The sequence below is a fragment of the Microcebus murinus genome, chromosome 22 (assembly GCF_040939455.1).
Source record: "Microcebus murinus isolate Inina chromosome 22, M.murinus_Inina_mat1.0, whole genome shotgun sequence".
Classification (NCBI taxonomy): Eukaryota; Metazoa; Chordata; class Mammalia; order Primates; family Cheirogaleidae; genus Microcebus; species Microcebus murinus.
The window spans coordinates 16,086,046-16,107,847 of record NC_134125.1 but is presented as its reverse complement, the minus strand read 5'-3'; the positions used below and the strand labels follow the sequence as shown (position 1 = coordinate 16,107,847).

Below are 21,802 nucleotides of genomic sequence, written 5' to 3'. Positions count from 1 at the left end.
TGAAGAATATACCCCAAACCATAAACTAACAGTAGTTATGTATGGGTCAGTGATTGCAAGTAATATGAGGTTTTTTCTTTGCTTTTTAGTATTTTCTATTTTTCTGTTAATAGAAAAGCCAATATAATAAAAAATAAATACCTCCCCCCCAAAATCAAATAAACATTCATGTCCAAAACTCAAAACAAACAAAAAGAAATAAAAAGAAATGCATGGCTATAAGAGCCCCAGGCACCAAATATGTCTGGTCCTCTAGCCCTGCTCAATAAAAATACACTCACGAACAAAAAGAGCCAGAATGAAGGAAGACAGCCTTTTTCTAAGGAGCAAGCCCAAGCTGATAGGGGACAGCTAGGACTAAAGACAGGTGCACACCTGATAAGCCCACCTCGTTCCCCCACCCTCAAGTAAGTTACCTTTCCAGGTTGTAATACTCAAGCCACATGTTGGCATACTTGGCATTGCCTTTGGTCATGATGCTATCCCAGAGTTCCCGAGCTTTCTGCATATTATTGCACAGTCGAGCCTAAAATGCATTAGTAGACTCAGTTAGGAAAAGACCCAAACCATATGACATCGACACCTGTCTCAAAATATACTCCAAACAGCCTAACTAGCGGTGTCACATAAACCCACAGGCCTCCCTCCCGTGGTAACAGGGCCAGCCCAACCACTCCAGCCTTTCTGCAGTGCAAGCCTCGAACTGTCTGCCTTCCCCTCTTGAGAAGAGAGCCGGGAACCCATGGCACTCAACTACTGGATGGTCATTAGGGACTTTTCCCCCTCTCTCTCTCACCATGTTGTAATTTGATATTTTTTATTTTTATCAGACTTAACTACAAGTGTTTCATTTAAGAGGCAATATAGAAAAAGATTGATCTAGTATTAAATGGCACTTACAAACTTGGGCAAATTATGTAACTTCTCTGAGCCTCAGTTTCCTCATCTTTAAAATGGTTACAACACAAATATCCCACGAACAAAACTATCTGACAAATGTTAGTTTCTTTAACCTCACTTCCCCTCAGAGGACAAAACATGATTAGAATTTTACAATTCTACCAGCTGACCAAGGGCAGGTTCTGTGTCTTACTCATCTTGGTGTCCCCGGTGATTTGTCACTATCGTTTGTCTTCTACACTAGCTGACAGCACAGGGACTGAGTCTATCTTATGCCCCCAGCACCTAGTACGGTGCTGGCAAACAGTACACACCCATTACAATCTCACAAATGCAGCGATGAGGAGAGATGGAGAGAAATGAGTGAATAGCTGGCATTCAGACATTTGCTGCACAAGCTGGGAGCTAACAGTTTCACCAAGATATAAACGAACACACACCAGGCTAGGCAAATAGCATGAATCCTTGCAGAGTCCAGGCCATTACCTGGATTCTGATTCAATTTTAATTTATGTTTAATAGGACACTATTATACAAAGGTCCTTCAAAGGTGAATGAAACTGACAGATCTGTCCAAAACATTTACCTCAATCCTAGCCCAGTTCTGCATGATCATGCAGCTTGGATCACCACTCTCATTGAAACCTGCAAGAATGGAGTTAGTCAAAATTAGAGAGCAATTTAGAGACAAATAGCCTTTGACTGAAAACGGACATCGACCAAGAACAAGAAATACAACAGGGCAAAACAGCAGGTTAGAGCCATACTTACGCTCTTCTACCTCCTGTTTCAGATACTCCAAAGCACGAGTGAATGTGGCCCTCAACTCCTCCAGCTCTTTACTGGAGTCTGTTGGAAAGTGCAAAAAAAAAAAAAAAAAAAAAAAAAAACCACTTTTATGAAACCATGTAGAACACCTCTATTTTTAATCCTACACTGAAAGTGCCGGGAGACCCACTGTGTACCTGCCATCATGCAGGGGACACATAAATAGTACTGCCAGTTCCTGCCCTCATCACGTACTGGAGGAGAAAGAAACTGGAACTGAGTACAGTACAGACGGTACAATGACAAAGGTGAACACAGGGTACTGTGGGTGGGATCGCAGCAGACGGGGGTCCCCCCAGCTGGAGTGACACGGGCAGACAGTAGGGAGAACGGCTGAAGGCCACCTGCATGAGGTAGCAGCTGCCATGAGTGTGCAAGCACAAGTTAGGAGTGTTCCAGTTGCTTTGTGAGGAGGGGGGCCAGAGGATCTTGCAGAGTTCAAAGACTAAAAATAACAGAGGTCTTATTTCAAGAACGATTTTGGATATGTAAAAAGGCCAGAAGGGAGAAATGAGAAATAAAATAAAGATGCTGGCAGGAGCCAGCATAAAAACCAGAGGACCATTCTTCTCTTCCTTTACAATCCACAGCAGGAACTGTTAAAGACATAAACTGCTAACATTTCTGGGGCAAAAGTTACCAACAGCTGGTGGCCAACATGTGCCCAATCACAATGTATTTGAGAAACTGGGTCATCTCACTACAGGATGTGTTAAGGAAAGTTCAGTTCTGAGGTGCAATGCACGCACTTAAATACCTTGTTTGAAATCCACCCTTCTCCTCAGGTAATCAAGGTACGCCTGCCAAATCTCCACATAGTCAGTGGCCTGGATGAAGCCAGCATTCAAAGCTTTCTCAAACGTTACTGGAATTGGGGGAAAAAGTCAGGATCTGTTGCCAATTCAAAAATAAGCTGCCAAAAAGTTACCAAACTCTACTAGCTATAAGACAGTACATGACTTTTTAAAATAATAATATAAGCTAGAGAGGAATGTTCAAAAGAGAAGCTACTACACACTGCAAAGACTATGTTCTAGAAAGGACTCGTTCCACAAGCCACCCTGCAACAAGAGTTCCAAGTCAGGTAAGTTTGGAGAAAAGACTACAGCTTCTTAGAAAATCACAATGAATATTGGCATGTTAGAGAACTCTGAAAGCCAAAAATATAACCAGTTTATCTCCCTTTTAGAGCCCTTTTTGTCACTAATACTCCATATCCCAAAGAAAATCCTGGGAAATGCTGATTTAATGACTTCGCCATAGCTCTTTGTTCCTCACTTGGGGCCAAAAGCTTAGAAGTAGTCTTTCCACAGAAATATCCGCACCAGAAATCACTCGATGATCAACTCCGTGTCTCTCCATGGCCAAGAGGCACCGACTCCACAGGGCAACCGTCCAGGGGCAGTTTCTAACGGCGCGGTTATGAACAGATAAAACCAAATCCTTCACTTTCAGCTGCCTATCCTGTGAGAAAGAATGCCAGAGTTAGGAGACAAAATCATATTGTTAAGACTTTACCATCAACAAGACATTGCCAGCACAACTGACAAAAAGAAATTTCCTTAAAACTGTCTCTTGTGGCATGGTTTCTTCAAAACAGCAATCGCTGGGGGTAGGGAAGAAGAGAGAGGGAGAAGGGGAACTTACACATTAGAACAGCCTTAAGAGACATCAGCCAATGCTAACGGAGGGACCTCACTTGGCTCCTTTTATACGTAAATACAGGGTGAAATATTTTATATATATACACTGAAATATTTACCAATTAAATATGATTTCTGGATTTGCTTCAAAATAACACAGAAGGGGGAAGTAGGTAAGAATAAAGACAAAAGCAAGGCCGGGCGCGGTGGCTCACGCCTGTAATCCTAGCTCTCTGGGAGGCCGAGGCGGGTGGATTGCTCAAGGTCAGGCGTTCAAAACCAGCCTGAGCAAGAGCGAGACCCCGTCTCTACTATAAAATAGAAAGAAATTAATTGGCCAACTGATATGTATATAAAAAAATTAGCCGGGCATGGTGGCGCATGCCTGTAGTCCCAGCTACTTGGGAGGCTGAGGCAGGAGGATCTCTCGAGCCCAGGAGTTTGAGGTTGCTGTGAGCTAGGCTGACGCCACGGCACTCACTCTAGCCTGGACAACAAAGCGAGACTCTGTCTCAAAAAAAAATAAAAAATAAAAAATAAAGACAAAAGCAGACTAGAGCCCTAATTGTTCATTGTTGAAGCTGGGTGATGGGTACATGAGGTTTCATTTTACTACTGTAATGTGTCTTTTACATGTTTATATTTTTCCACAATGAAAATTAAAAGAAAAAAATCAATCTGTTATGAAGTTCACAATATAGTTAAGACAATAACGCAATTTTTTTCCAATTAGTAACCATTTTAAAATAACTTCAAATACTAAGAAAACTTCCTAAACAAGTTTGCAAAGAAGAAGAAAGGAAGACGAGAAAAAGTGAGAAAAAGCAGAGTACAGCAGCATGCAACCGACTCCTGGCACTCTCACCGATTTGCTTCAAATAGATTTATACACTGGTAAAAATAAAATGAAATTAGAACAGTTATCTTACTAGGTACTGACTGTAACGGATCCACAAGTCTGGAACAAGGCAGTTCTCGACCAGGGCACGCTCAAAGATCAGCTGAACGCGAGCGGGATCGCCCATTTTCATCTCAAAATCAATATATGCTTGGTATTCCGCCAGCCTGGGTGCCTCTGCTTGCAGCTGGAGCACAGGAAAAGTGCAGTGAAGTTGAATTTAGTTACTTGATACTATGTCAGGAGGCACAACACATCTTCAAATAAAACAAGTTTTGACAAGACTGGCTACAGCAACGTAAGAATCACCAAGTCTCACTTTCAGAGCTACTCCACAACAGAATCTATAATTTCCACAATGGGATCTAGAATTTGAGGAAAGAACGAGAGAGACTCTTTCCCATCTGACCCAAAGTGGCGCTTCATGGCAATAGTTACGTAGGCGCCATAAACCCGTTTCTAAATCCTTTCCCAGACCACAGGGAATTTAAATCGCCCATCCATGAGGAACTGAAGGAAAAAGCAAACACCTTTGCCAATGACCACTGCTAACCATCTTTCCAAAACAGAAGCCTCTTTCTTGGTCTACTGAGTGGAGTGAATGCAACCAAACTGGAGAAACTTGCAGGTTTCCCATTCCAAACACCAGTTCCTGTAAGAATGTAGGCACATGCAGAAGATGGAGGAGGCTGTGCTGAATATCTACTGATCCAAAGACACACTAATTCCTTTTAGACAAAAACCTCTTATTCAACTGCTTTTCTCTTTAGCCATGCTCTGCTTGAGATAACCATGACAAAATTGAGCTGAATGAGGCTTTGTGAAACACAAGTACGTACGTACAAAACGTTTACATGTGAAAAAGAAAGGGAGAGGGAGTGTGTACAGGTGAGCAAGAGATCACACATGCTCAGTATGTAGAAAGACAATGTTTTAGAGCCTCAATCTCCAGTAACAATGGCGAATTAGTTACCCAGACACACTGTGACATTGAAGACAACTAAAATGGCTAGCTTAAATATAAAAACCATCTCCTTAAAAATCATCAGCTCCAGCCTGAGCAAGAGCAAGATCCCGTCTCTACAAAGAAACAGCAAAATTAGCCAGGCATGGTGGCATGCACCTATACTTCCAGCTACTCAGGAGGCTGAGGCAGGAGGAGGATCACTTGAGCCCACAAGTTTGAGATTACAGTGAGCTATGATGATGCCACTGCACTCCAGCCCAGGTAACAGAGTGAGACCATGTCTCAAAAAAAAAAAAAAAAAAAGAAAGAAAAAGAAAAGAAAAGAAAAGAAAGAAAAGAAAAGAAAAGAAAAGAAAAGAAAAGAAAAGAAAAGAAAAGAAAAGAAAAGAAAAGAAAAGAAAAGAAAGAAAAGAAAAGAAAAGAAAAGAAAAGAAAAGAAAAGAAAAGAGAAAAAAATCAACAAACTGGCAAAAATAAACAAGAAATACTAATAAGGAAAAAACCTAAGTAAAGATGGGAAGCTAAGTGAAGGTTAAGCTTTTGCTGTCTTAACATACAGTAACATCTTCACAGCAGTCCTATGAAACAGGTCTCAGCACTATCCCCTCCTTACATTAAGGAAACTGAGGCACGGGGAGGTGAAGTAGTGGCCTGGAGTCAGAGAGCTGGCGAGGGGCAGAGCTGGAATGCAAACTTGAAGCAGCCTGACTCTGAGAGTCTGTGCTCTTACTATGCCAAGAAAGATTCCAGAAACAGAGTCAAGAAATCTAAAAAACCTCAAGCCATTAACATCTGGACCTACTGTAATGAAGTTGCAGGACATCAAACCAAACCAATCAGATCTTTTAAAAGCAGAGGGAAAAAAAATCACTTTGAAGGTGATTACCTTCAAAGGTAATCACTTGAAGGTGATTACCTTCAAAGAAGCAAGAGTTAAGCACCTGACTTCTCAACAGCAACGAGAGGCCAGAAGACAGAAATACTCAATTGCTGAGAGAACGTAACTGTTAGTCTAGAATTCTAAAGCCTAAGAAAATAATTTTCAAGAGGAGAGCAAAGATCTTTTGAGACTGAAAAAATCTGTTACCAGCAAATCTCCTATGCAAGGAGATGCCAAAGGGTGTACTTCAAGCAAAAGAAAAGTGATTCCAGATGAAAGACCTAGGATACAAGAAGGAATGAAGAACAAAGAAAGCAGGAAAGGCACATAGCAAATTTAAACTGTGACTGTATAATGCTCTATTAAAAATGATGCCCAGTGGGCCAAACAAAAAGATAACTAACAAAACAAAAGCAGCCGGGCATGGTAGTATGCACCTATAGTCCCAGCTACTCAGGAGGCTGAGGCGGGAGGATCACTTGAGCCCAGGAGTCAAGGCTGCAGTGAGTTATAGGGAGGCCACTGCACTCCAGCCTTGGCTACAAAGTGAGATCCTGTCTCCAAAACAAAACAAAACAAACAAAAAAAAAAAACACTTAAAAACTCATCTAAAAAATGTGTTGAAGACATTGGATACATTTATAAAATTATTATAAAGCTTTACAGAAGAACAAGATCTAAATAGCAGACACCTATACAGGTTGGAAGACAGAAGATGTAAATTCTTCCCCAAACTGGTCTACAGATTCAATGTAATCCCAATAAAAAACTCAACAGTTTAATAAAATAGAACTGAAAAGCTGATTCTAAATCTGATGGAAGCATTAAGGGGTAACAAAAGCCAAGACTCCCCTGAAGATGAACAAGGTAGACGGATTCATGCTATCCTAGATTAAAACATCTCGTCATTATGATAGTATAATATAAAGCGGTGGGACCGAATAGAGAACCCAAGAAGGATGACCCACACATAAATGGACACCTGATCTATGACAGAGGGGGCACTGCACAGATGTGGCACTGCACATCAGTGAGGGGAGGATGGAATTATCAAACTCAGTGCTAGAACAATTGGTTTTCCGTACAGAAAAATGAAGCTCGACCCAGCCTTATACCATACACAAAAAATCAATTCCAGGTGGGTGAAGACCTAAACATGAAATAAAAAAAACTATACAACTTTCAGAAGAAAATAGAGCTAAATATACTAAAGACCTCAGAATAGGGGAGATTCTTCAATAAGCACAACAAAAGCACAAACAATAAGTAAAAAATTTCAGACTTAACAGGATTTATCATTAAGAAGTGTCCACCAAAAGACAATATTTAAAAAAGTGAAAAGACAAGCAACAAACGGGGTGAAATCTGCCATACATATGACTGAAAATAAGGATTAAGACCAAGGACTTCCATAAATCGATTAGAAAAAAAGACAAATCAAAAGAAAAATGGGTTAAAGACTTTCAAAAAAAGAAAATACTAATGGCCAACACATAAGAAAAGCAGCTCAACTCCATCGGCAACCAGGAAAATACGGATTAAAACTACAATTTCAGACTCATCAGACTGGCTGCAGTACGTCAATATCCAAGAGCGGCATGAGCAATGAGGACGCTCAGATACTGCTGGCTCAAGTGCAAACTCATAACCTGCAAAACACTGTAGCATTACCCTATGCTCCAGCACTTTCTTCCCTAATATATATTCTAGATCAACTCTTTTCCATGTGTACCAGGAGATACGTACAAGAATGTTCAGGGCAACACTGCTCCTCCTAGCAGAAAAGGGAAGTGACCCAACTATCCATGTAACTATTTACATTGTGGTAATAACAGACAACTTTCTAGCAGTGAAAACAAAATACACTGTAACTGTACTTAGCAACATGAGGAAAACCCAAAACCATGTTGGATGAAAACATACAGCATGATTCCATTATATAAAAGGTCAAAAACAAGCAAAATTAAACAATATATTAATTAAGGATATGTTCATAGGTTGTAAAACTATAAAGAAAAGCAAGGGAATGATTATCACAAAAGTCAGGAAAGTGATTACCTCTCGGGAGAGGGAGGAGGAGGCAATCGGAGAGGGGCACATAGTAGGAGACTTCTAAGGTACTGGCAATGTTCTATTTCTTAACCTGGGTGGTGGGTACATGGATGTTCACTTTATTATTAGTATGTAAACTGTATGTAGACATTTATACACTCTATATATTTTACAATAAAACAAATTTTAAAGATACTGTTTAATTTGCAACTATCAATCAGGGAAATGTTTGTAGAGAGAAGATGAGTATAAAAGAAGCCAACACTCACCAGCGCTTCTTCATAGGGTTTGTATTTCTCCAACTGCTGCAGTGCTTTGTTATAGTTCTGAATTACAGACTCTGGTATTGGGTCTTCTGACCATTCCTCATACTCTGCAAACGTGGCCTCCATATCTATCGAAAGATGGATTCAGCCCCGTGGGTCTTGCCACTGGCTTTTACCAACTGGAACATACATTCAACTGTGCGACTCAGATACCACGAGCCCCTCCCACCTCTGTGGCCATGGCAGCCATCACTGATCATATTCTGCATTGTTCTGAGCCCAGGCTTGGCCTTAGAATCTCAAAAAACAATGTCCTAGGCAAACCTACCAGCTAATTAATCAGAGTCGACGACACCATCAGCAACACTTACCTGTTGCTTCCTACGTTCTAAAACTTCACATCCATTAACTCATCCAATCCTCGCCATCAGCAAGGTAGGCTCTAGTGAGATCCTCATTTTACAGTTGAAGAAACCGAAGCAGAGGGTTAAGTCACTTGTCTACAGTTTAATAGTAGAGCAAGGCTTTGAACCCAGGCAATCTGGTTCAAGTTCACACTCCAATCACTAGGCTAAGCTGTCTCACCTTGGTATGCGAGATGAAATCTACAGCCAGCTCAGTTCTAGCCTTTCTGCATGTCACCAAGGATTCAGTCGGAGACCCACTTTATAATTTGTGGAATCCAAATAAACCATGAAAAGCAGACCTAGGATCCAGTAAGGTCACCCAGAGGCTCTGAGTACGCACAATACATGACCATGCTTCAGGAACGAACAAGGCAGCAGTGCCAAACCCCTCCCATGCTCAGAAAACTGCCCCCAGTGCTCAGGCACACAGCTGCAGAGCCTGAAAGGCTTGGCCTGCCAAAATAAATTCGCCAAAAAGGAGAACTCCCAAACTGTAGGAAATACAGATATGAATACTTACAATCAACTGTACTTATGAACCAAACCACACCCACATGTGGCCCATGTAAAACTCCCCGTTATGGAAAAGGTTACTCCTGAAGAAAAAAATGCTTGTAATGGAACTCTCACTCAATAAAGTTTCCCCACAAAATACAGGGAGTCAGTTTCCCTGCTCCTTTCACAGACCCTTATCTCCACCTTTCCAACAGTGTCTGATGGCTGCAGAGAGATCTCACCAGAGGCGCGGAGCCTGGCTCCTAGTCCTGCCTCTGAATTGCTGAGCATCAACAGTTCAAGATCTGCTTTCACCAAGGACATCGCCCAGCAGGACGGCACCCAGCGACAATGAGGACACCAGCCCCACCTGGACAATGAGGACACCAGCCCCACCTGCCGCACACAATGCTGGGAAGGGTCTAGGCACACGACACACCCTAAATAAAGCATTTTAAAAACCCACCAAGGGCAGGCTACCGACGTGTCAGTTTCTCTTACCATAAAGTGGGATCGCCAACTGTCGCCGGAAGAGACTGTGGACTTTCTCAAGCTGTGAATCAAAGGTTTGTTCCCGGTCAAAAGGGGAAAGGAAGCCAGCTATGGGCTAAAGAAGCAAATCAGTAGTAAATGACAAACTTTGGTTCTTTCTACTTCAAAATATATCTCAACAAATTTTCAGTTCAAACTAAAAAAATGTCCATGGCCTCATGTATGAGGTATCAGGCCAAATGCTGAACGCAGTACAAAAATAAATGGTATCTCTGCCTCTAAATGTTTATGGCAAGGAGAGAAAAACAGGATATTCTTATTCTTATACTCTTACGTAACAAATGTATCCAAATTACTATACTGAGGCAGAATGTAAGTATCATAAAAATAAAATCTCATACGGATGAGAGTATCCCATGGCTTGCTTTACGTGGGTTTCTAGGGGTGAGTTGTTATTAAGGAAGGAGGAAATCAGGAAACACTCTTGGAGGAGCTGGCATCTAGGACGCATCTGCAGGCTCCCAGAGGTAGTGAGAGAAAGAAACTGACTCCTAATTGAAGGAATATAACCAGAAAAAGTACAGTGGCAAGAAAATGCAAGAGCGTTGGGGGACTGAGTCCATGCAGAGATCGTGCCTCATACTAGAGAGAGCCACCAATGCAAAGGTATTAACCCTGTTGCCTTATTCAGGGTAAGTTGAAGACACCACTGCAGATTTTTGAACAGGGGGGTAACCATAATGACTGGGGCCACTTTATTAACAACGATCTACCTATTAAAGGGCCCCACCATGTATCAGTAATAACTGTCCACATGTACACAAACATAAGGAAGAGGGAACACAGCTGTAAAGTTGTATAAATCATAGTCTAAAAAAATGCAATTATGATGAAGTCAAATTGCCCCTCATAGTTACAATTAGACATGATTCTTTTTTTGAGTGACATGGTTATTCTTGTACATTTATCTGGAACTATGTAACTAAAGCAGTAGTATTTTTAAATATCAGAAAAAAATCATAGAGTCATCTGCTTTTAATTAAAAAGAAATCATTCTTGCTATTTTCCACAAAGAATACTAATTTTATTTATTTTATTCACCATTCGCTAAGGGACTGGCAAAGACCATTTTGTTAACTATGTTGACTGTCATATCTTAACCATTTGTTTCAAAATAATACTTCCAAGGCAACTTATAAAGACAGCCCCTGCCCATGCGGAGGCAAGCATGGGCCACTCACCCGAGCAGCTTCCACGATCGCACTTTCAAACTCTCGGTAAGCCTCCCAGATGGCGAGTCCTTTGGTCATGTGCAAACCGACGGATGACAGGGCCCTCTCAAACACAGAGCGAACTTTCTCCAGGCCACCTTTCTGACCAATCCCACCAACTGAGTACTGGCCATACTCTAGCCAAATGTTAGGACCTACAGATGAGAAGTGTTCAATTAGTTTGGGATATAAAACACCTGAATATCAAAACTGATGTATAACAGAAGAAATGTGCCTACCAAAAAAGTATTCATTCATGTAAAAAAGTTATAGCATTGACAAATATCCCAATTTAGGTATACATTATATTAACACTGCAGCCTGAAAAGAAACTGTATATTAAACAACAGTCCTACCTACTAAGTATAATCAATGGGATTTTGCTGAATACACAGTATATGCCACATGGTAATGTGGAATAAGATCATGATTATAAAGTTTGCTAAAACTGAAGGACCCAGTAATGGATTTCAATGAAATAGTTATGCATCTGAGTCAACCTTCAGACAGAGTTCAAAGTCTACAACTTTTTAACTTTGGGATCTTGATTCATTTTTAAGCCTTCCAGCCAATGTGAAAGAATAAAATTAAAAGCACCAATTCTGTTACTAGAAATCTATATTTTAAATCTGGTTTTAATGATATTTAAACAAAAAAGACCCGGTTGCCTTATTTCACTTTTTTTAACCTTTTGTATATACTCACTCCCATGCCTTTAAGACCAGATTAATGACTTAAACTATTTATGAATGCAATAATTCTTACCATACACATTTTGCCTGCAAAGTCACTTTTCAGAGATCTGGAAATAATATCAGAGGCCTATACACTAACCTTTTAGTATAAAAATACTAAAAAAAAAAAAAAAAAAAAATCAGTAGCTAATTTGAAAATTCCTATTTGTTTCCCTGAGGCTTGCCTTTTCACTGGGGAAGCTATTCCAAATAACTTAGGCGAAGTTTGTTAGCTACTCTGTTTTCACTTACCAACACAGAAATGCCATATGTGAAATGAAAATGGAAATGAGCTAGCTGCTGGATCTGAGGCCCTTCCTGAGGGTAAGGGCAAGTTTACAGATGATTCATGACACAGCTCCTCCTCTAAAGAGAAGGTAATTTTCCAAGAGATTATATCATGGCTGCGCTCAAATACTTAAATAATCTACAGGGGGACAAATATCATGAATAGTTTTTTTTTTTAACAGACTTTACTTTTTAAAGTCATTTCAGTTCACAACAGAACTGAGCGGAAGGTACAGAGACTTTCCAGATACCCTCTGCCCCCACACATGCACAGCCTCCCTCCCCATTATCAACACCCCCGACGAAAGCAGGACATTTGTTACAACCGATGGACCTACACGGACACATCATCCTCACCCAGAGTCTATGGTGTACATCAGGATTCCCTCCTGGTGTTGCATGTCCTATTAGTCTGGACATGTGTCCACTATAACAGTATCAGACAGAGTGGTTTCGCTGCCCTAAATATCCTCTGTGCTCCACCTACTCATCCCTCTCCACCCCCCAACTCAGCAATCACTGATCTTTGCACTGTCTCCATTGTTTTGCCTTTTCCAGAATGTCACATAGTCAGAATCATATAGTATGTAGCCTTTTCAGACTGGCTTGATAGCTCATTTCTTTTTGGCACTAAGTAACACTCCACTGCTTGGATGTACCACAGTTCACCTACTGAAGGTCATCTTGGTTGCTTCCAAGTTTTGGCAATCATGAAGAAAGCTGATCTAAACATCCACGTGCAGGTTTTGTGTGGACTTAAGTTTTCAATTCTTCTGGGTAAATACCAAGGAGCATAAATGCTGAATCTCATGGTAAGAGTAGGTGTGGTCTTACAAGAAACCGCTAAGCTGTCTTCCAAAGCGGCCGCACCTTTTGCATTTCCACAAGTAATGCGTTTGTGATGCTCTACATCCTCACTGGCATCTGGCGTTGTCCATGTTCTGAATTCTGGCCATTCTGATAGGTGTGTAAAGATACCGCAATGTTGCTTTCATTTATATTTCCCTGATGTCATGTGATATGGAGCATCTTTTCATATGTTTATTTGCCAGTTGTGTAACTTCTTTGCTGAGGGGTCTGTTAAGGTCTTTGACCCATTTTTTAATTGGGTTGCTTGTTTTCTTATCACTGAGTTTTTTGGGGGTTTGGGGACAGGGGGTTTAAGATAGGGTCTCACTCTGTCGCCCAGGGCCACAGCTCCTCAAAGAAAGACAACTGGTGCTATTAACAATGACTTTGAGACAGCAAGAAAGGGATAACAGGATCATCAGAAAACACAGGAACATCATCCACTGCTAATGCTATCAGTAATTCCCAAAGAGGACTCATGGGCTACAGAGCAGAGGCACAGGTATAGCTTTTAGAAACACACTGGAAGACCAGGTACAGTGACTTGTGCCTATAATCCCAGCAACTCAGGAGGCTGAGGCTGGAGGATTGCTTGAGGTCAAGAGTTCAAAACCAGCCTGGGCAACCTAGCAAGACCCCCCAGCGCTTTAAAAAAAAATTAGTATAATTTTTTATTTGTACAACACTTATTGTTTTCATTATTCAGATTATAAACAGTAAAAAACTGTAAATTTTTCTTGCCTGGTAAGGTTATACAAAAAATTCTCTACCTCAAGTCAGTCTAAGTATCAGTGCTTCCTGCAAAGGGAAATGCCCACCGTCAGAATAATCAGAAACAGGGAAGAAGATGTATAATTTAAAAGGTGAAAATTTTTCAAATGCTTTTAAATAACATTTTGTCCACAGCATTGTCTGATGTGATCCTCAATACGTGTAGAAAAAATATTTAAAACAATTATACTATAAACAGGGGAGGGTAAAGTATCTTAAAATGTCAACACGTTTTGGTGACGGAGACCTCAGTGAAGACAGAGCAGTTCTGGATCTGGATTGCAGCAGTGGTTACGCAAATCTACACATGTGATAACCCGTCACAGAACCATACACACACATTTTACCGAAGTTGACTTTCTGATGTTTATTTTGTACTATAAGACGATGGGGGAAACTGGGTGATGTAAGTACACAGGACTCCTCTTTACTATTTTTGCAACTTCCTGTAAATCTATAATTATTTCAAAATTAAAAAATCTTTCTTTTAATGCTTTATATTTTTTAAAAAAAGGATTCCGTCTGTCTCACACCTGTAATCCTAGCACTCTGGGAGGCCGAGGCAGGAGGATCACTTGAACTCAGGGGTTCAAAAGCAGCCTGAGGAAGAGCAAGACCCATCTCTGCTAAAAATAGAAAAATTAACCAGGTGTGTTGGGTGCGCACCTATAGTCCCAGCTACTCAGGAGGCTGAGGCAGGAGGATTGCTTGAGCCCAGGAGTTTGAGGTTGTAGTGAGCTATCTGTGAGACCACTGCACTATATCCAGGGTAACACAACGAGACTGTCTCAAAAAAAAAAAAAAATGTTGTTAAAACCCTCTACAAACCTATTCAATGTGTAAAAGGTAACCTTTAATTACCTGGAAATACCAAATAAGTTCTCCTTGCCAGATAAATGCTGGGTGTAATCATTCCCTTACTGTAAGTATTTCTTCTACTTTTATTTTAAAACCAAGTATCTTCAATTAAAGACCAAAAACAAGGATAAAAATTACTGAACTTAAACCTCTCTAACTGTAAGACTAACATTCTCTTTTCTGGGTAGCAACATCTCACAATACAATCCACAACAGCAGACACAGATCTAGACGACGCGGCCACAGGAACTTACAAATGTAATCCTTCACAGCTTTCTCGAAGAGGCTGTACACGTGCTCCCTGTCCAGGCCGTCCTGGGCCATGCTGATCTCGTCGTGCAGCCACTCCAGCCAGAGCTCTGCAAGACAACAGCACTTCCCCATCACCACCTCCCTCACACCACTGAGAGACACCAACATGCAAACATGTTATCCACTTTACACAACCTGGCATAGTTCCCAGAAACTCAATTCTTAATACATGGACCAGGCAACACAGGAGGTTTTAATGTCACTAAAATCATAATATCCTATACCTGTTGGGAATTTTATATTTTGTGAAGTACTTGCACACATGTATTTTCTCATTCAGTCTTTATCACAGCCTATAAGGTAGGTGATAGTATCATTAATAACAATGACATCTATCTAAGAATTTACAACATGCCACATGCATTAATGTTGTAAGCAGAATAGCTCATCCTCTTCTGTCATGCACTGCAAGACAGAAACAACTGTTATCTTCGTTTTACCGTTAGGAAAACCAAGTCTCAGAATGTTTACATAATTTACTTAGGATTACACAGCTAGTTAGAGGTCTAGCCAGGAATGAAACTGGGCAATCTGATTTCAGCACCTTCGACCAGCAGTTATACATGGCAGGAGGGAGAGGGGGACAGAGCTGGACCTAGGACAAGGGTTTCCAATTCCTGCCCAAAAGATCTCTTACAAACCTTCCTGAAGATTTAATTAGAAAGTTGCTCAGTGCAATCATGTTTCTAATAAGCAAATAAATAGAAATAACCTAAATGTAATAAACAATAGACTCCACTAAACAATAGTTTTGTCGAATAATTAACATATGAAACATTCACATTTATAAAAGCTTAATTATAATATATTTACAACTTTCTGGTTCTGAGAGAATGGGTTAAATGTATAAATACTGCAAAGGGAAATAGAGAATGGGAGTAAAGTTTAATTACATAAAAAATTTTTGTTATAATCTTACAATAAAAAAAAATCAGGATTCAAAATGTGAATCAGTGTTGTATAAGCACAACTACATTTTGCAAAAAACTACAAAATAACAAACTAAAACTAGCTGACTTTGAATGATGGGCTTTGTTCTTTCCACTATGTTATACACTCCAAATTTTCTATAAGGAGGAGCACATCCCACTTTCAGCATTGAAAAAAAACGTACATACGCACCTAGAGGTGAGGAATAAAATTTTAAAAATTAATTACTTTTAAAAAATTTTTTAAAAGAAAAAAATATACACTCCTCAATTCTGTGCTTCGAAAAGCAGCGTGACTGCTGAACCTTACCTTCAGTCAAGGGAAAGATCTCGCTCATCTTCTGGCGGGCCATCCTCACCTTGGTGAGCTCCCCTTCCAGCCGCAGCAGCCGGATCAGGTCCACGTGGCAGTTGTAGTCATAGATGTTGATAGACAGCTAAAAGGAAAAGAAACACACGTGGAACTTTAAAATGCCATCATCAGCTGCAAAGAAAATTAATGTGCTATCTGTGAGAACCACTGAAATGGCAAATGTAACATTTAGCCTCAAAAAGAGAAAGACAAAACAATGGAAGAGGCTTTTATAATACACACAAAGCTATCTCAAATCTGTTACAATTCCTCTTGGAAGATACTATTTCTTGATGAAATAATGGAGACTTTGTAGTGAAACTAACAAAAAATATGTGGTCACAGCAAGTTATTAACTCTCCTAAGCTTCCATTTCCTCATCTGTAAAATGGGGATACTACTAGTTTCTAGCTCACAAGGGTCTCGTAAGGACTTAAAAAGGTAATTTCAAAACATCCTTTAGCATGTCAGGTGCATTGTAAGAGCTCCTTTATTTTACTAAATAAAAAAATGAAAATGCTTATTGGAGAAACAATAGCAACGATTTGATATATGTTGAACCTAAGTGACAGGTACATAAAGGCTTATTTTACATTTGAAAATTTTCAAACTGAAAGTTAAAACAAAATATTTTTTAAGAAAAGCTATCATACATCTGAGACAAAGGAAAACTAAACAGAATGTCACTAGCAGACCTACCCTTGACGAATAGCTAAAGGAAGTTCTGCAAACAGAAAAGATAAAGAAGGAAGCTGGAGCATCAGAAAGCAAGAATAGCAGGAAGAGCAGAAACACAGGTAAGTACTGCAGACAATCCTCTCCCCAAGAGTTTTCTAAATCACATGAGATGATGAAACAAACATTTTAAGAACACCTGATACCCAAGACAATGATATTTAAAAGTGGGGATGGAAATGGGACTGAAATGGAAGATTTCACACTTCGCTCAAATGGTAAAATACTGATACCACTTCAGTCATATCTGTATATTTTAATATCCAAAGCAAGCACTAAGAAAAATATTCAAAGCAATACACTAAAAATCACTGTAAATAAATCAAGATGGAATTCTAAAAAATGTTCAAATAACACACAGGAAGGCAAGAAAAGAGAAGCAGGAGAAACAAGCAGCAAATAATAAAATGGCAGGTTTTAGAGCTAATATATCAGTAATTACCTTAAATGTAAATCATCTATACATACTAATTAAAAAGCAGAAAATGGTAGAGAGTAGATAAAAATACAACCGAACTACATGCTGATTATAAACTCGCTTCAAATTCGAAGACATAAGTAAGTTGGCTAAAAGTAAAAGGACAGAAAAAGATATACCATGCAAACATGAATTTAAAAGACGACAAAGTGGAGATACTAATATCATGTAAAGTAGATTGAATTTGACCAGAATACTGAATTGAGCAAGGTCAAAGAATACAATAGAAAAAAAAAAAAGAATACAATAGAAACCTACAAAAAACAATGGACATATGGGAAACAAATTTATAAACAAAATACCATTTATAATCACTCCAAAAAAAAAAAAAAAAATGAAATACTTAGGTATAAACTTAAAACAAGTAGAGAATCTATATGTTGAAAAATCACAAAATGCTGAGAAAAGAAATCAAAAAGCTAAAAAATGGAGAGACATTATGTGTTCATGGATTAAAAGATGCCCAAGTTGACTTATAAGTTTAATGAAATCCTAGCAAAATCCCAACAAGGTTTTTTACAAACATAGACAAGCTTACTCTAAAAGATATATGGGATGGCACAGGCCCTAGAATAGCTAAAAATGATGTTGAAAAAGAATAAGATGGGGAAGAATCACTCTATCTGATGCTAAGACATACTATGTAGCTACAATGACCAAGACAGTGTGAATTTAGCAGAAAGACACATATATCAAGGAAAGAGACTAGAACCCAGTAACAGACCCACACAAATATGCCCAAATAATTTTTGAAAAAGATGCCAAAATGGCTCTGTGAGGTGTAATCCTAGCACTCTGGGAGGCTGAGGTGGAGCAATTGCTTGAGCTCAGTAGTTTAAGGCCAGCCTGAGCGACACCCCCATCTCTACTGAAAACAGAAACATTAGCCAGGCATTGTGACACATGCCTATAGCCCCAGCTACTCAGGAGGCTGAGGGAAGAAGGAGTTTTGAGGTTTAGCCCAGGAGGTTGCAGTGAGCTATGATGACGCCACTGCATTCTGCCCACGATGACAGAGCAAGACTCTGTCTCAAAAAAATAAAATAAAACAAGATGCAAAAGCAACACAATGGAGGAAAAGGGGGCCTTTTCCTCAACAAATGATGCTGCAGCAATTGGATAGCCACAGGCAAAAACAAAAATTAACCTCAACCTAAATCTCACATCTTATATAAAAATTAACTCAAAGTGGATCATAGACTTAAATGTAAAATGTGAATCTAGAACTGTAAAACGTTAAAAAAAAACACACAGGAGAAAATTTAGGGTAACAGGAAGGATCGTTATGGTGACAGAACTGATCTGTATTTTGACTGCAACAATGTCAATATCCAAGTTGTGATATCATACTATAATTTTGCAAAATGTTATCATTGAAAGAAACTAGGTGAATAAAAGGTACACATGATGTCTCTGCATTATTTCTTACAAGTGCATGGAAATCTACAATTATCTCAAAATAAAAAGGTTAATTTTTTTAAAAAGTTTTCATACAAGTTGGGATATAGGCTTACCTTGTCTGTACACCAAGACTTCATTAGTACCTACCCTTCCAGCATGTCACATTTTAGCAATAAATATTTCCCTCTCCTGAGATAAAAGATTACCTATACTACATTCAAATTATACTCCACCATCTGACAATGTACTCTACTAATCCAGGTACTAGTTATTTCATTAAAATACAGAAAGATAGCTAATGAATTTGATTACTTGAACTTTAGGATAAAAATTTAACAATTAGCTAGCTGTGAACCTTTAAATGGAGGATGGGAAGAGCAACCATTTGCAGAACACAAATATAAAAGATTATAGGGTGCTGTTCAAGTAATTAGATTTTAAACAAGAACCCATTATCTTTCTCTATTAATCATGAAAGTAAAAGCCTCCCATGGCTTCCCAGTATTCCTGGGAGAGGCTGGTAGTAAGGAAACAGCTGGTGCAATCAGGAGAAAGCAAGGAAGGGAGAACAGGGCAGGCCTTTACTTAGCACCTACTGTGTGCCAAACTGTGCCAGGAACTTTATGCACAATGTGTCACTTAAGTCCCCCAAGAGCCCTGAGAGGCAGGTACTATTACAGTCTTCATTTTACCAATGGGGCACTCTGGGCTCCAAGAGCTGAAATAACTTGCACAGGGTCTTTCCATTACTGAGCGGGAGGCTTGGATTCTCACGTGTGTACAAAGCCATAGCCTTTGTACCGCACCATGCTGCACTGACAAATCTGCCTAAAATACTGCAAGGTGCCACTTTCAGTGCACAAATCACAGAAAATCTTTTGCTTTTCTTATACAGATAGATACCACAGCAAATCAGCAGCTTTCACAAAATACATTCGGGGATGCGGACAAGGGCTCACAAATATGGCAAGGCAGAGTTGCTCACAGGCAATTGGGAAGTTACTCAGCATTATGCTCCACCATCAGAGCAAGTTACAGCAAGAACAAGAGGCTATGAGGATTAGGATGAGGCGGGAGGAAGGTTTGGAAAAATTGGAAAAGTCCATTTCTAGATCCCAGGACAAAGAGGATAAGACCAAAGGCCTTTCAATTCACCATCATGTGCCAGGTCCCATCTGATGTGGTCACCTTCTGATCTCCATCCTGCCCTCTGTGAACTGTGGTGGGACAGGCAACTGCAGAGCACTAGGAGCCTCCTCCCTAGTAAGTATACTCTCAAGGACTTAACCTCTCTGGTCCCAAGCCTTTCCTTCCCCCACCTCACATATAAGGCTGTCAAAAGGCCAAGGGCTAGCAGTGTGAAGAAATGATATCAACAAGGGCAGGGACACAGTCAGCCTGGTACCCCATGTCACACTGTATTTGCTGAATTAGCTTCAGCACACTTATTTATAAAAAGTAGAAACGGTAACCACTTGCCTCTCCCAACTGGCTCCTTTGACGATCAGATGTTATGACAAGTGGGATACACTATACCAATGGATGCTATCACTATTATGCAACTTAACAAAAATATCAGGGCCAGAGGGAGCAGTATAAGGAAACTGACATCCAGCAAGGTTAAGTGAGTAACCCAAGTTAGCAATTTCACATCACTTAGTGACTTCATAGCCAGTGAGACATTTGGTCCACAGGCAACCTTTAAGAGTTCAAATCCTACCAAGGATGACTTTAAGTAAATCATTTCATCATTTGTTCTGAGCCTCTGTTTCTTCATCTGTAAAATGAGAATGTGCTTAATCTTTCCCGTTTGCCCCTCATCAAAGTCCACTCCACTCCCTCTGCCTGTCCCGTGTTCCCCAGTGTAAACCACATTTATGAGTTTCGTGGCCCCTGGGCTACCAGATGGGTTTCCCCAGCAGGGGGCACCACCAGAAGTTGGGAGGAAGCTTCCAGGAGAGGGAGGTCAGGGTATTTCTTTCCCTCCCAACCTCTGACAGGACACTGGGCTGGAAGCCCTTGAACACACTTCTACAGCTCTGATGCCCTCTCCACACAGCTACCGTGTTTCTCTGAAAATAAGACAGGGTCTTATCATTATTTTTCCTCAAGAAGACATCCTAGGGCTTATTTTCAGGGGGTGTGTTATTTTTTTTTTAGTACGGTACAATGATCTACATTTACTCAAATATAATTAAGTTGTCGTCTTCTGGAACATCATCATAACTCTCCAAACCCCAAATTCCATCCTGAATTTTTTGCGACTCTATTTCCTTTAGGACCATTGGCCCTAATCTCTCATGTCTAGCAATAGTGCTCTCATGGGGCAGATGAAAAGGACTCATCTTCTTTACCAAAGGCATGGGCCGTGCAGATATGCTGCGTAGCCACACCCATCACTAGGTCTTATTTTCAGGGTAGGACTTATATTACGCAAATGCTTAGAAAACCTGTTAGGGCTTATTTTATGGGTAGGTCTTATTCTCAGGGAACGCGGTAATCAGGCAACCAGTCACTCCCTTCACCACTTTAGGCCTAAAGATGGACACAAGGTTCTGTTGTTACTAAATGTTGGATACTAAACCTTCACTCCTGATTTCCCTGCTCACGCCTTTATAAACACGGTTATCCTTTCACTGATGTTTTCTCAAACTGTCCTAATTTAAATGGGCCACCTATTTCCTGCTGGGACTCTGAATTAAACGGCACATACCACCAACTCATAAAGTTACAGATTACAGCTCGCATTACTTCTCAGTGCCAGGCACTAGGTATAATTACCGTTATGACAATTATATGACGCAGAAATTGTTGCTCCCACTCTACAGATGAGAAAGCCAAGGCTCGGAGAAGTAAAGAAATTCGCCCAAACACACAGGGATGGAACAGCTAGAACTGGGGCTTTAACCTCCGGATGCCAAAACCTCTACCTTTCCATTTCTATTACCAGCGTCACGGTAAATATTTTTCCTACTAGACCAGATTTCATCATTGTC

At 40.1% G+C, this 21,802-nt stretch overlaps 1 protein-coding gene across 2 annotated transcripts in view; it reads right to left on the bottom strand.

Moving 5' to 3' along the window:
* The window catches only part of SART3 (spliceosome associated factor 3, U4/U6 recycling protein), a 32,927-nt gene that overhangs the window by 10,379 nt on the left and 746 nt on the right, over positions 1-21,802 (bottom strand). Inside the window, exons 2-12 of one of the 2 annotated variants that reach the window (XM_012756561.2) lie at positions 16,151-16,277; positions 14,854-14,958; positions 11,070-11,254; positions 9,838-9,943; positions 8,438-8,562; positions 4,301-4,456; positions 3,054-3,192; positions 2,486-2,593; positions 1,672-1,749; positions 1,487-1,545; positions 417-526 (exon numbers count right to left, since the gene is read on the bottom strand). In XM_012756561.2, coding sequence (XP_012612015.1) covers positions 417-526; positions 1,487-1,545; positions 1,672-1,749; positions 2,486-2,593; positions 3,054-3,192; positions 4,301-4,456; positions 8,438-8,562; positions 9,838-9,943; positions 11,070-11,254; positions 14,854-14,958; positions 16,151-16,277 — 1,298 coding nt within the window. The remainder of the gene's footprint in view (positions 1-416; positions 527-1,486; positions 1,546-1,671; positions 1,750-2,485; positions 2,594-3,053; positions 3,193-4,300; positions 4,457-8,437; positions 8,563-9,837; positions 9,944-11,069; positions 11,255-14,853; positions 14,959-16,150; positions 16,278-21,802) is intronic. The other variant, XM_012756562.3, reaches the window with a different exon arrangement.